The sequence below is a fragment of the Corylus avellana genome, chromosome 9 (assembly GCF_965113065.1).
Source record: "Corylus avellana chromosome 9, dhCorAvel1.hap1.2, whole genome shotgun sequence".
Lineage (NCBI taxonomy): Eukaryota > Viridiplantae > Streptophyta > Magnoliopsida > Fagales > Betulaceae > Corylus > Corylus avellana.
The window spans coordinates 3,388,883-3,405,196 of record NC_142498.1 but is presented as its reverse complement, the minus strand read 5'-3'; the positions used below and the strand labels follow the sequence as shown (position 1 = coordinate 3,405,196).

Genomic DNA, 16,314 nt, shown 5'->3' with positions numbered 1-16,314 from the left:
TGGTCCCCACTCCCCATATATAGCCGCTGGATAGATCTATTCCACTAGAGAAATTATTTTATAATTTTTTACTACAAAAATAATCAAATTAGCTAAAACGTACGTTAATCTGTTTTGTGAAATGTGAATGGTTTAATATCTTTCACATCTTATCGACTAATTTATTTGAAGTTCTAAAAGATTTTAACCGTTATTATTAAATTAAATATTCAGAGTCATCCTCCAATTAACGTATTTTTAATTAATTTATTTCAATTTTATTATATCCTATTCATTTTTTTTTAAAGATAATATAAGATATTTCATTAATCAAAGAAAAGACAGAGCATACTATTCTATCAAAACAATATCACAATCGGAGCCTAGTACATCACATATCCAGGTCCTTTCAATGACGTGTTTACATGCCTCTTGGCCAAAATATGTGCCACACAATTGGCCTCACGACTAACATAAGTACATAACTACAATTCCAATTGGAAAAATAATTCAAGACCATTTTCGTGGCATCTACAATACAAGCTAGCCATATCGAGTTGTTAAGATTGTCTTTGAATGTCTCTAAGAGGTAGCTCAATCGACTAGGATTACGCCTAATGAAGTGGAGATCACTAGTTCGAATCCTCCTCTCCCTTCTTATGTGGACATGTCAAAAAAAAAAAGAAAAAAAAAAAGATTGTCTTTGAATTGACAGCTGCTATCACTTGCATAGCATCCCCTTCTAAAGACATTAACGTGACACCGATGGCCTTGCTAAACTTAACCGCCTGGAATGCAGCCATTGCCTCAGCCGCTGATGGTTCAAGGTGGCCTCGGATCGACTGATCGACAGACATTACGCAGCCTCAAGGTGGCCTCAGCCGCTGCTTCCTTGGTTTCATTTCCTTGGCTCCTTGTTAGTCTCATAAACTGCTCCGCAGCCTTTAACGCGTCACACACCAACACACGTGAGTGGACAAAATTCCCATGAAACACTAAGTCATTTCTCCGGAGCCACAATTTTCTGGCGATTCGCACAAACAGAAACAGCACCTCAGTCGTTCCCTTTTGGAATAACTCATCTGCAACCTTGTAAAAATCAGAGCCCTCAAACTATTATTTTTATGCTTGCTCCCCATGCATCCATTGCCGACGGGCATGACCATAGGATATGATGGACTGTCTCGGCTTCCCTCTCACAGATTCGGCAGAATGGATCTGCACTAACCTTTCGCTTTAGGAGATTATCATTGGTTGGCAAAAGATTATGGAACGCTCTCCACATAAATGTTTTTTCTGCATTAGGAAGAGGCAACTTCCATAAGAGATCTTCCTGAGCTCACTTTGATCCTTACGTGATGAACATTCAGCTTTGGTAATCCCCTCTCGTTCTTTGGCGATATGATAGGCACTCCGGATCGTAAATTCCCCCTTTACCGTGCCTCTCTAGATTTGCTTGTTCGGTTGATTTGTAAGACTGAGTGGCAAAGATGTAATAATTTATGCCTCTTCTGGGTTAAAGCTAGCCGAGATTTAGGGTCTGCGCCACCAGTATGAATCAGCGTCACTGCGTCAATGATGTCGCTAACCCTTGCAATGGCTGAGAGTTGTGTTTGTGGGGGTGGGGATTGGATCATATATGTACGAGGAAAAGGTATCCATTTGTCATCTCAAATCCGCACGTCTGTCCCCTTTCCAATTCACCATATTAATCAGTCTCTCACTCGATCACATGCACTATGGATGCTTCGCCAAGCAAATGAAGGCTTTGACCCCAATTGCGAGTCGAGAATAGATCGATTCGGATAGTATTTTGCTTTCATGATTCTCGCAGTCAAACTGTCCGTAGTCATCTATAATCTCCAACATTGTTTGGCTAATTAACAAGGCTTTGTTGAAACAAACAAGGTCTCTAAACCCCATTCCCTCCTTAGCTTTAGTGATGCCTATTATTTTTCAACTCATCCAATATATCTGTTTGTCATTCTATTGGTGTTCTCACCAAAACTTTTATATGAGGAAATTTATCTCATTACAAAAGAGTCTTGGGAGAAGGAATACGCTCATACTGTAGGTTGATATAGCTTGGATGACCGCCTTGGATAAAAATTTGAATTATAAATGAAATTTGAATCAAGAAATTTAATAATAGCAATTTAAATTTTAAAACTCAACGAAAAAGTTGTCCTAAAAAATCTAAAAATCCAAAATTAAATCCATAATTGAGATGCTTCATTTTTTTCGCAAAAAAAATTATTATTTTTTGCATTCTCGTATTCATCTAGCACAAATCAATATTGAATTGACATGCTCCATTTATATATATATATATATAATATTTTGTTGCTAGATATAATAATTATACGCAAGCTTTGTCCTTTGAGCAGACGGAACAAGATGGCTTTATAGCCGTTGAAGCTGAGTCCAAAGTTCCAAACCACATTCTAAATGCAAGTCTCAGCCATTAGGCCAAAGCTGCTCCGTGCGATCAACACAACAACACTCACTACCTCACTCCGCCACCTATCCGACGCCACCACCGGCAAAAGAGGAGCAGAGCAGCGCTGCTTAGCCCTCCTCCAGGACCAATTCTGCAACTCTCTCCCGAAGCTCGCGCAGACCCACACCCACATCGTCAAATTAGGACTCCAAAACAACCCTCTGGTCCTCACCAAGTTCGCCGCCACATCCTCTGATCTCGGCGCCATTGACTATGCCTCGTCGTTCATATTCTCGCCCGACGCTGGTACCCGGCTCTACGATACGTTCCTCTTCAATACCGTCATCAGAGCTTATGCTCAAACTAGACATTCAAAGGACAGAGCTTTGTATTTTTACAATGTTATGCTTGATTATGGAGTTTTGCCTAATAAATTCACGTACCCGTTTGTACTCAAGGCCTGTGCTGGACTCGGGGACCTGAATTTGGGCAAATCCCTTCATGGGTCCGTTGTGAAATGGGGATTTGATGATGATGTTCATGTTCAGAATACTATGGTTCATATGTACTGTTGTTGCGATGGAGGGATTGAGTTTGCTCGGAACATGTTCGATGAAATGCCGAAGTTGGACTCTGTGTCTTGGAGTGCGATGATTGGAGGATATGTCCGATTGGGGTGGTCGACAGATGCGGTTGGTTTGTTTAGGCAAATGCAGATGGTGGGAGTTCGGCCGGATGAGGTCACTATGGTCCTGGTGCTCTCTGCGTGTATAGATTTAGGGGCACTTGAGCTTGGGAAGTGGGTTGAGTCGTTTATTGAGAAAGAAAGGGTTCAAAAGTCTGTGGAGCTTTATAATGCACTCATTGGCATGTTTGCAAAGTGCGGTGATGTTGATAAAGCTCTAAAATTGTTTAGAAACATGAGGGAGAGAACAATTATATCTTGGACTTCTGTGATTGTTGGTCTGGCAATGCATGGCCGTGGTTTCGAAGCTGTTTCCTTATTCGATGAGATAACGGGAGCTGGGATGGCTCCTGATGATGTGGTCTTTATTGGGTTGCTTTCTGCTTGTAGTCACTCCGGGTTGGTCGAAAAGGGCAAAAATTATTTTGATTTGATGATAAAAAAATTTAAAATTGTACCTAGGATTGAACACTACGGATGTATGGTGGATATGTTATGCAGGGCTGGGCATGTCAAAGAGGCACTGGAGTTCGTTCAAAAAATGCCCATTGAGCCAAACCCAATCATTTTGCGAACCCTGATTAGTGCTTGTCATGCTCGTGGTGAGCTCAAGATTGGAGAGAGCATCACTAAATTGCTAATCAGAAATGAGCCTATGCATGGACCCAACTATGTATTACTTTCCAACATTTATGCAAAAATGTCCCATTGGGAGAAGAAAACCAAAATTAGAGAGGTAATGGACAAGAAGGGGATGAAAAAGATTCCTGGGAGCACTATGATTGAGCTAGATAATGAAATTTATGAATTTGTGGCTGGGGATAAATCACATTGGCAGTACAAGGAAATTTATGAGATGGTAGACGAAATGGGGAGGGAGTTGAAGAAGGCTGGATATGCTCCCACTACATCAGAGGTGTTACTAGATATTGATGAAGAAGATAAGGAAGATGCTTTAAATAGGCACAGTGAAAAGCTGGCTATTGCTTTTGCCCTTCTCAATACACCACCAGGAACTCCTATTCGGATCGTGAAGAATTTGCGAGTTTGTGGTGATTGCCACTCTGCTACTAAGTTCATCTCCAAGATCTATAAGCGAGAAATAGTGGTGAGGGACCGGAACCGGTTTCACCATTTCAAGGAAGGGTTTTGCTCATGTAGAGATTTCTGGTGACAAACTAGTTGTAATTTCAATAGTATCGATTCTGTGGCTGAAATCATAGATTCATAATCGTCTTGGCTAATGGAATCCCGTGGGAATTGTAGTGCAATAAATCATGCTTGACTCCCATCTCATGATCATTCAGTAATTCGTATCATGCCAAAGTTTGACCAATCTATCAATGTTACAACTGGAAAAGTTCCTTCCCCAAAGTTCAATCCAAGCTGATATTTCAAGATAACAGCTGAAGGATCATCTTCTAGAAGAAAACACAATATAAGAAATCTGGCGTCCAACTCGAGTGTGGATGCTGCTGACCTGAATTCCTTATTCCATGCTGATTTATGCTTCTGCTGTGACTTATCCTTTGTGCAGGGGTTTGGTCTTGGCAAAACAGTCTACAGTACTGATCAGGTAATCCTCCTAAGACTGAAGAAATGTATGTGGTGGGGTGAGCTTTGTTGCAACAGGATCATACTTACTAATGATCAATCAATGGACAAGTCCCGAAGCAATGATTCTGGATTGTTTTACCTTTTACAATGAAAGAGATTAATTTAATTATTTAATTTATATTCTAACACTCCCCCTCATGTATGGACTTAAGCTCTCTTTTAATAAGTGAGCTTGACATGTAGAATATTTAATTGAAATAGGAGGTAAATAATAGAGATAAAGTTCAAACTCATGACATTTGCTCTAATATCATATTAAATCACCATTTATCCCAAAAGTTTAAGCTGATAGAGAGTGATGAATTAATCATTTAATTCATATTCTAATATGACTTCAAAGACATGTAGTTGCTGATGAAGTTGTCATTATTCTGTGAATGAAGAAGCCCTTGTATTTACATCAGAAACGATTCTTCATTTTTTACATCTTTTTATCTTCTTGGCTTTCATGTGTAAATTTAAATGTGCAGCTCTTTATCTTCCAAAAGTATAAATGTATAGAGTTTAGAAATTAAAATTCAAGGACTATGTTTTGGAAAGTTGAACCAAAACACTTTCATATAAATTTAGTATAGTATGAGAGTCAAAGGTTATGAGTATTGAGTTCAAACTTGGAATCTATAATTCACCTTCGTTAAATATTACACGTGTTGTGCTTCATTTGTTAATGAGGAATTTCAGCCTACACGTGAGGAAGAGTGTTAAAATATTAAGTAAATTATTAAATTCAGCATGTCCTATTAACTTAAGCTTTTGAAATAAATGATAATTTTTCATATAAATTTGACAGCATGTTCTTCTGGTAAATTTATATGTGCCTATTACAAAAAAGAAAAGGTATTTAGTAGACTTTCATACTACTCCTATACAACTATAATACGTGGCGACAAAAATTAGTTTTTGGATCAACAGGGGCTTATAATAAGAAAAAATTAATGGCTGATTGTCACTGCCACATTACCATAGTTGTATAGCAGTCGTATGAAAGTTTACTAAATAGTATATCTCATTAAGGAATGAACCAAACCAGGTGGTTCTCATATTCAATTAGGATTGCCTAAGTGTTTCATAGAAACTGAACAACTGGCATAGAAGAATCTTTAATCTTGTAAATAATGTGATTAAAACCTAGAACTCTCCTTGAAAGAGGAGAAAAATACTATTAGACTATAAAGGCCCATTTGATTTACAGAATAGACCCTTGGAATGGAATGATTATTCCTATGGAATAGTCATTTTTTTGTTTGGTAGGGGTCTATTTCTGGGAATAGTTATTCTCCTGAGAATGACTAATCTCATACACAAGAATAGCTATTCCACTCATTTTTTAGTGGAATAACTATTCCTTATGGATTTTCCAAAAAAAAAAAAAAAGCCATTATTTTTATTTTTTATTTTTTAACCCTAAAATTTGTTTTTTTATTTTTTTAAAAAAGGGGAAAGCCTAGAATTGCAGGGGTGGCCGGCAACCCCCCTTCCTTCCTTCCCCCCCCCCCCCCCCCCCCTCTTTTTAATATGATTTTTTCTTCTTTTTTTTTTTCTGTTTAAGAAGGGTGGGGTTTTTGGTAATTTTGGTTTAACTTCAATTAGAATACATATGTTGTTACCAAACAAAGGAATATGAATAATCATTCAATTCCACTTTATTCTATTCCTGGTAATAGCTATTTATTTTCCTAACGGAATACTCAATCCGCCAACCAAACGAGCCCTAAGGGTAATGATAACCGCATTTACATTACTTCACTATCGTCTTTCTATATGAAAATTCATGTTTCAATTTTTTTCGTACTACATTCTAAGTTCAATTACAAAAATGGAATACTAATGTTACGAATCAAAATGTTTCACATGACTTAAGTGCAATCTTAACTATATATATATATATATATATATATATATATATATATATATATATATATATATCTTTACCCTCTCTTGCAAGCCGATTTGTAACGATGAATTATACATTAATTTGTATCATTTAACTACTAAATGATTACTCGTCACTAGCTTTATGTAACTTGTCAAGAGCATTAGTTTTGACTTACTAGATTAGTGCCACTCAACTCTTCACTCATGTATATATATAAATTCACAATTTTTTATTAGTTCAAAATTTTCAAATAAGTGATAATTTAGCATGGGAACGGAGCCTTATGTACCCAACAGGCCAATGCATAAAGGGGTTATGGCTCAACCAAACTTGAGGGAGTGCCTACAAACTCCCACCGCCTAGGCCTCTCATATCATTGGTTCACATTGGGCATGTGTTATTATAGTTTTGTTCAGATAAAGTAGCCACTCTGACCCTTTTTTTTTTGGCCTTTTTTTTCTGTGAAAAAAAAAAAAAGAAAGCATGCAGATTATAAACATACATGATACATCATGATAGGTATAGATAACGGTTGTAGTTCGTTGGTTTCATTATGAAGATCAAGAATGCAGAAATCTGCAGATGTGGATGGACAAAGATGTGCACTAGTTCGAGTGCGTGCGCATGCTAAGTAGAAATCATTTTCCGGTGGGAGTTTTTTTTGTCAAGAAAACACAAATGATGAGGGAACTCTATATCTCATAATTTTTTTTTTTACGAAATTTTATAAAGTGTAATATTCCTACATGTGGCCCTAATTGGATGGGGCTGTTGAGGATCGCGTTTCTAAAACGCAAAATTTTAAAGGCTGGACGGTGATTTTACCAAACCCTTAAATGTGTATTTACAAATTGCATTTTCATTAACTGCGTTTTGAAATAGCTATTTTTTCGAAGTACCCATTTTGTGAGAAGAGTTCTTTCCATTTCATTTAAAATTTAGAGTATTTTGTTTGTGTATTTAGAAAGGATAAAATTGTCCAAAAAATAACCATTTTACCCTTCCAAAATACATACACTAATTGAATTCTCTCTATTTCATTTGAAATAGAAATGATTTGTTTCCCATGTTTTGAAACCGCTAAACTAAATAGACACACACGCATTTTTTAGTCTTCAATTAGTCTTTTGAACCTTCTCATTAAGAAAAATCAAAATACAAAATGATATTGAGAATTGACATTATCTAATATGAAATTTTTATTAGATTTAGTGAAATCATCTTCCTCTATAACACTCAATTTTGCCATTATCAGCAATGGCTGCCCACTACAATTTTATTGGCCCCTTTAGCCATGTTATTCTATCATGCTATCCATGTCTCCAAAGAATCCCAAGTTTGTAATGAAGAAAAGAGGATAAGGAACTCGGCATTAGCAGAAGAGCTTCAACTAAGCTATAGAAACTTCATTTTCAGAAACAGATAAATCTAAGAAAATAATTATAATTATTTATCCAAATATGGATATTAGAAACTTAAAATAGTACAAGGTCATATTTATTGGAGAATCAGTCCGATCATTTTTGGTTTTTCCTCTTCTTTTTTTGGGAAAAATAATTAGGACAAAGTCTTTCATAGGCTATACCGCAAAGATCACATAATAAAAGTGAATATAAATCAGTAGGAAGATTGAAATTCTTTAGCCATTTGTCATAAAAGGTCAATCCCAATAAAGTCAGAAGATCATGAGGATTTTTTTTTTTTTTTTCTTATATCTCAAAATTGAAGTCTTCCTAGAGTCCTTATAAAGTCATCCAAAATGTAATGTGGCTTTTAAAATCACCAATAGATCAAAAGTTAATAAATTACATTTCAAATTTAAGAGTTATTTTCAAAGTCACATCACACTTGGGATAACTTTAGAAAAACTTTAAGAAGGCTTATAGCTTTACTCCAAAATCACCTATAACTTTTAGAACACGTTTAGTATGCAGAATAAATTCTTAGAATAGAATGGTTATGGTTTGATTGCACACTATTTCTAGGAATAGCTATCATCTTAAATAATAGGGAAATTATATCAAAACACTTTGGGTAAGCACAACTAGGGCTGTTAAGTGAGCGAAGCGTCTCGCGAGCAAGCTCGGGCTCGTGCTCGACTCGAATATTAAATGAAGCACTTCATGAACACAAATCCCAGCTCGAATATTAAACGAAGCAAGCTCGGCTCGACTCGGCTAAGCTCGTATAAGCTCGTGTGTGTGTGTGTGTGTGTGTCTATATATATATATATATATATATATATATATATATATAAACTAAGTAATACATAATTAATTATAAATCTCATAATTATTAAAATCTTAAAATTGCATTTATATTTAAGCATTAGAGAATGAAAAATTCTAAACCCTTCGTGATCAGAGAGAGAGAGAGCAATCATTAAAAAGATCTCGATTCAATTAGAGCAGACCCAAACGAAAGGAAAAAGAATCAAGCAGAAACTATTGAGGGAGATTGCAAAAGGCATAAACTATTGAAGAATCATACAGACCCAAACACTATCACTACCTGTTTGATGAGTGAGAGTGAGAGAGTGGGAAATGAGAGTTCAAGTGGAAGATACGCTGTGACTGGTGAGGGGGATTGAGAGAGAGACATTGAAAAAATAGTTTTTTGTAGGGGGCGTTGTCCCAATGCAGTCTAAATGCAACCTGTTAACTTATCCCACATTGTTATGAAAACATTAATCTCCAAGTTTGCTTATCTATAAAAGGATGCATATCCTCTATTTGAAACCAAATGCCTTACTGTATTGACTCAGGCTCCATACTCGACTAGCTAGGTTAAGCAAATACTCATATGTAAACTAACTTTTTAAGCCGTTTAAGAGTACTTAAAGTTAATTTTTTTTTTAAAAAAAAAACAAAAACATTAAATATAAGAGCCAGCTCGCGAGCTGGCTCAGCTCGACTTATTATTAGCTCGAGCTCGATTTTGTTGGCTCGCCCTTGAGCTCGACTCGAGCTCGAGTAAAATTTAAATGAGCCAAGCTTGAACAAGGGAAGCTCGCTCAAGCTCAGCTCGTTTACACCCCTAAGCACAACAAAAAAATTTTGTCCCTAAATTTTTTTTTCGACAATTTACTCCCTAGGTCAATCGAAATGCCAAGAAAATCCTTATTGTCAAATTTTTTTAACTGCCGTTAAATTGGTTGAAACGCATTGTTTTGCAACGTCAACATAATAATTTTTTATTAATTTAATTTAAAAATTAAATAAAAATTAATAAAAAAATTTTCAAAAAAATAAAAAATAAAATAGAAGGGGTGGCCTGCAGCCCCTGGGGCTTTTGGGTGGCCTCCTAAACCCTAGGGGTGGCTAGCGGCCACCCCTAAACCTGCAGCCACCCAACCTGGGGTGGTTTTGGGTGGCTCGCAGACCACCCCTAACCACCCAAGGGGTAGCTACTAGCCACCCCTAGGGTTTATTGGTGGCCTACGGGCCACCCCTAACAACCCTTGGGGCGGCCGAACAGCCCTTGGGGTGGCTTGCCGCCACCCATTGGATTTAGGGGTGGCCGGCAGCAAGCCCCAGCCCCTAGGGGTGGTCAAACCACCCTAGGGTGGCTTCCGACCACCCCTTCTATTTATTTTTAATTAATTTTTAAATTAAATTAATAAAAAAATTATTATGCTGGCATAGAAAAATGATGTGTTTCAACCAATCTAATGGCAGTTAACAAAATTTGACGTTAGAAATTTTCTTGACATTTCGATTGACCCAGGGAGTAAATTGTCCGAAAAAAAAAAAAAAAAAAATTTGGCATGCTTATCCAAGGTGTTTTGATCTAATTTTCCTAAATAATAATAGACTTTGTTTTCTCAAAAACTCACTTTACCTTTTTTTTTTCTTTTCTTTTTTTCAAACCCATAAAAAAAATTAAAAAAAAAAAAATTGAATGAATTCTATGGGTGGCCAGCTACACTAACAGAACAGTGGGAGCGCACCACCCCCACGGTGCCATTGGGGATGGGTAAGACTAGCCCTCAAGCGTCATCGAAGGTGGTCGCGGCCACTCCCGAGTGTTCTATTAGGATGGCCGGCCACCTATATATATATATATATATATATATATAATAATAATAAATCTTGGATAGTTTAGGAATTTTAGTTAAATTCCAGAGAGAACATATGTGTTGTCGCCAATCAAAATAATATAAATGATCATTATATTCCTACCTCTTATATTCTTAGCAATACTAATTATTAAAAGAAACATACTCGATAGATTTTCTAAGAATTCATCCATATTGAGACAAGAGTTACAATAACTCAAGAGACAAAAAAACTCAAGAATTAAGAGTTACAAGAACTCAAGAGAGTGAAGAGTTACAGGACAAAGAACTCAAGAACTCAATAGATTCTATGACCTGAATTGAAACATCGACTGCTATGATCGAAACTTGGACTTCGGCGACTCTTGGCCGGCATCGTCTATTATGGCCATACTTGAACATCAGCAACTTTTTGATCTGCATCGGTTACTTTGATCAGGATTTGACATCAGCAATCTTTTGGCTGGCATCGGCTATTAGAGCCGAATTGGGGTTAACTATGTGCCTGAAATTGACCACAAAAGCCAAACATATGCCTCTTTGGGCATTTTTTTTTCTTCGAAATATAAAAGAGAGATACATGAGAGAGATTGTCAAAGAGACTAAAGAGTGTATGGAGAGAAAAAACACAAAAACACACCAAAAAAAAAAAAAAAAAAAAATCACAAGATGGTGGTTCGGCCTATGGCCTACGTCCACACATCAAAGCCTTTTACATGGCTACATTTTTCCTTGATATATTTAGATTGTGTACAATACTCTATTTATAGAGAAAGAGTATGCACGTTACATGTATTTTCTACTTTCACATTAACAACAATAAAGTTAAATTTATCATTTATAACTTTTGTCTCTTGTGTTCTTATAACTCTTACCTCTCTTGAGCTTTTGTAATTCTTAACTCTTGAGTTTTTTGTCTTGTAACTCTTAACTCTTAAGCTCTTTGTCTCTTGAGTTATTGTAATTATTGTCTCAATAATCTATTCATATGGAACCAAAATGCCGTCTTGGCATTGAATTACCACCAGAATTTGGGGAAATAATGAGTTATTAGGTCACCAAATCCACCACAATTTAATTGAGTAGGATGGAATTTGACCAATTAAAACCAGCAAATTGGCATCTCCTGATAATGACACCCATCATTTCAACATGCCAAGTCTTTTCCATGCCACAATATTAGGGTTAGCTTTAATGTCATGGACCTGGTTCCCATGCAATCATTTTTTTTTTTTTAATATGAAATTAATTAGTTAGGGTCGAGAGATTTGACAATTTTAATTAAATAAGTTGGGTTAGAGTTAACATATATAGTCTTATACACGTGTCTCGACACATGATGTTTAGAGCTGACAATTTTGACACTATTTGGGAACTCGACACAATATTAGGGTGTTATAGTTAAGGGGTATGGTTCTTTTAATTAAATGAGTCTTATTATGATTGACATATATATCTCATACCCACGCCTTAACACAACCCGAACCCCAATTGGACAGTGTTTAAATATTGTGTTTTCAACCAGTGACCCTTGGCTTAATAGTTTTTTTTTTTTTTTTTTTTTTTTTGACATGTCCACACAAGAGGAAAAATGATGAGAATTTAATCTACTAACCTTAGTTTTATAAGGCATAGTTTCCAACCGATTGAAAATGATCAAAAGACTAAAAGTTCACGTTATATTTCGGTTTCAGTTGAACACATAGATACTAAATTAGTAAAGTTTAGCATGGCATGTGCAAGCTCTAAGCTTTTGATGACACCATGACTAAGTTGACTAAGGGTCTATTTGAGATTGCGTTTGAGGGGTCAAAAAGTGCTTTTAACATTCAAAAAGTCTGTTTGAAGAAAAATGTACTCATTTGGTAAAAAAAATTTAAAAATTAAAAAGCTTTTAAGAATCCAAAAGCCTAAAAATGGCAAAAAAACACTTTTGACAAAAGCGTAAAAATGAAACTTCTGCCCAAAAACTCTTTTTTACTTAAAAACTCTATTTCTCAAACGCAATCTCAAACAAGTTCTAAGTTGTTTCTAAATGTTTGCTTAGTACTGCAATTTCGCATGTTAAAAATGTGATCGTAAATCAAATCACAGAAAATATATCTTTTAAAACAAAAAATGTTATACATCTCCTTTCAACTTTTTTACAAATCAACCACATTGATTTGCCAAAAAATGGACAACAAAATGATGTTTAACATTTTTTTTTTTTTTTTTTAAGAAAATTACAATTTAAAGAATAGAAAAATTTGCGTTTTCAAATTGTAAGAAGAATATGAGTTGTTGAAAACGCACAATTTTAAAAAGCTAATCTACAATTTTAAAAGTCAAACTACTATTTTACCAAAAACTGAACTTCGTTTCCGCAAATTGTATTTTTGAATCACACATTTTAAAATCTCTTCTAATTTCACCAAATACTTCTTAAGAACCAAATGGAGGTTTAGAAACATTATGGAGAATAGAGAATTTAAAAGCGGCATTTCTGGCCTGCAAGCTAGTTTCTCAGATTCTGGTAAATTCCAAAAAATTTCTTTGGAGTAAGAGATTTCGTCGAGTAATCAAAAATATCGAGGCAGTCAACCTCTAAATGCCATCCACTTGTTCCAACACTGAAAAAAAGTCAGTCAGTTGATGGAAGTATTCAAGTAATATCATTCACAAAAATACATTGGAGAAATAACTCTGTAAGGTACATTTCGGGTCTTCATCAGGGTTCCAGTTCTAAAAAAAATTATATATCTTTCCTCGTTTTTTTTTTTTTTTTTGTAGCTTGATACAACTATAAAAGGACAACCATGGTAGGACAAAATTTGATATAATATATGGTTTAAAAGGACATTAATGGTATATTGGTATATACGGTTTAACCTTATAACGATCACACATATGAACATGCAGAAAGCACCATGTTTCCTCTCTCTTGGAAACCCTAAACTCTGTTGTGTAAGCAAAGAAGAAAAACTAGGAAGGAAGAAAAAACCTAGTTATATTGGTGGGGGAATAGAATGAGAGGACAATGCTGGTCCCCATTGAATGCAAGTAGTTATTTTACAGTACTACTACCTCATGTCATGTCCACCAGGGCTCTATATATTTGAAGGCTATTTCGTGTACCCACCCTTAAAGAATAAACTTCAAATCCGTGTAATACAACCCATCACATAGATCGATTAAATCTAGTTTTCACCAGAAGTGTAGCCCAAGGAGTTGTTTGCACCAAAATGGATTCGAATTTTAGACCCGACGATTATGCCACCAAAGTAGGCTTTTCACCACTTGAACTAACCCCTTGGGGTTTAGGATATGCTCATTACTGAACAACAATAAAAAGAGGCAAGCATTCTTCCATTTCACGTTTCCTCAACAGATGAAAGCAGATTACAAGATAATGGTGATAAATCTTCAAGTGTTTGTGTTCATTATAGTTGGTAAAATTTTTGGTTTCAATCTAGGGCTAGATTTACAATACTTGAGGGAAATCTGTACTCATGTCAAGGAGACCAAACAGATGGAATCACTCAAGCTTGAACAAGAGCAACAAGAATCATCACAAGTGAGAACCAACATAAGGCAATGAGAAAAGGAAAAAGGTTCAACAAACCAGCACACGGCAACATCTCAATTTATATGAATCCAATTACGAGTATATGCAGACAAACACCAAGGTTAAAGTTCTGCAAACATCAGATGCCATAAGCGAGTGTGTGCAATGGCAACTCTTCTGCATGAGGTACCTAACTACCTATAATTCCACAATCTATTTCGCATTTCAGGAGATCAAAATCAATATACAAAAAGAACCTAAAATGTGGGCCAAATTATCATCTGATCCACCTACATGCAAATGCCAGAATCACAATACCATCAAAAAAACAACTCAACAGAGTAAACAGAAACAAATATGAATAAATAGGCATACTGAAAATTTATAAGAAAGAGCTCCTACACAACACACAGCCAATGACAGAAACTTCCTGGAACCAAAAAAGAAAAAAGAAAAAACAAGTGCAGAGATTCTTACTCTACTAAGATACAGAAATGGCAATATAATCAATAGATCGAATCTCAAATCCCTGAACATTAGTAAAGAAACAGCGACAGCTAGCATACCAAGAGCCTCAAATTCATCCGAAGGCTTCAACAAACCCCTTTCTTCTTATTTTTCATACTCTTTCTCCATAATTTTTTTTTTCTCTTCCCTAAAATAAAATTAGCCTAATCCTGCGATTCGCTCCTCTTTCCCACACTATCTCCTTCTCTTTCCTCCAACAACCTTCCAGCCTCCTCATCGGCCTGAGCAGCCTTCTTCTGCGCCTCCTTCGCCTTGAGAGATTGCAATTTCGAGTGGTTGTAATAGGCCACGCCCAAAAACGCCAGAAAGTAGCCAAACAAATTGATGGGTGTCACTGTGTCCTTGATGACCGACCACGAGAACGCGATCAACAACCAGTCCTTGACGACCCCGGCGACATTCATGGTCAAAGCCGAAGTCTTTCCGACAAGCAAGAACACGGCGAGATTCAGAGCGAAAGCGCACAGGGAATTGGTGCCGAAGATGACGAAATCGAAGTGGAAGCTAGAGGATTCCCTCAGCACCGGGTACTCCACGAAGATCCAGGGAACGGAGAGGAAAGCCAAGCAGCAGGGAGCGACGTAATACAGAGAGGTAATGGGGTTCAAGGAGATACCTTTGGAGGTGAGGAGGATTTGGATCAAGACGAGCCTTGTGGCCTCGAAAGCGACGGCACCCAGTTGGAGAATAACCCCCCAGGAGTCGAATTTGGCCTCGCCGTAGGCGGCGATGGCGACACCCATCGAGATGGAGAGCATGTTGGCCATGATTTCTGACTTGAAGGCCTCCTTCTTGAAGGCGACGCCGATGGAGTAGACGGCGACGGGCATGAGGGCCTTGAGCATCTGGATGAAGGAGACGGAGAGGTAGATGTAGGCGGAGTTGGAGAGCCAGAGGGACACAGCGTAGAGAGCGCCGATGGGTACGACGGAGGTTAGGTAGACTTCACGGGACATGGCGACAGGCTCGACGAGTTTTAGGACGCGGACGATGAAGAAGGCGATGGTGGCGCAGAAGATCATGTGGATCATGGTAAGTGTGATGGGGTAGGGAAAGTTGAACATCTTCTTGTCGAGGATGAACTTGTTGTAGACGATCACGGTGAAGCTGAGGAAGATCCAGATGCCGACAAAGGTGTACGACAGCAGGATCTTCTTCACGACGCTCTCGCTCAGCGCGCCGCCCTTGCCCATTTTCGCTCTTGTTCCTCTGCCTCCGGTGGATTGCTCAGATCGGAGACTGGGGAAGTTTTGGGTCTCTGAATCTCACTCCCACCTGTTTGTACGAGAAATGTAGGAGAGGATAGGGTAGAAATGCAGGAGAGGAGAGGGTTTGGATGCGGCTGCAAATATTGGGCCTTCAGTTTATGGGGTTTCTCACTTGCCTTTCCTTTTATTTTCTTTTATTTTTTATTTTTCTTTTTATTTTTTTTAATGTGAAGAAAGAAATCTCTTGGGTATTTGACAATGTCCCAATATTTGGATTTTTAGATTTATTTTTAAATTATAATTATTAAAAGAATATTTAATATCATTCTCTAGCTTACTTATTTCTTTCTTTATTAGGTTTATTTCATTTCCTTAGT

General features: G+C 36.9%; 1 protein-coding gene and 1 pseudogene across 1 annotated transcript; one reads left to right on the top strand and one right to left on the bottom strand.

Annotated features, from left to right (window-relative positions):
- Positions 1-2,384: 2,384 nt before the first annotated feature.
- Positions 2,385-4,927, top strand: LOC132190241 (pentatricopeptide repeat-containing protein At4g21065 pseudogene; annotated as a pseudogene).
- Positions 4,928-14,543: 9,616 nt separating this feature from the next.
- LOC132189325 (putative sugar phosphate/phosphate translocator At4g32390) lies at positions 14,544-16,106 on the bottom strand. The gene has a single exon (XM_059604016.2). It carries the CDS (start codon positions 15,920-15,922, stop codon positions 14,873-14,875), a length of 1,050 nt encoding a protein of 349 aa, XP_059459999.1. The 5' UTR covers positions 15,923-16,106; the 3' UTR covers positions 14,544-14,872.
- Positions 16,107-16,314: the final 208 nt, after the last annotated feature.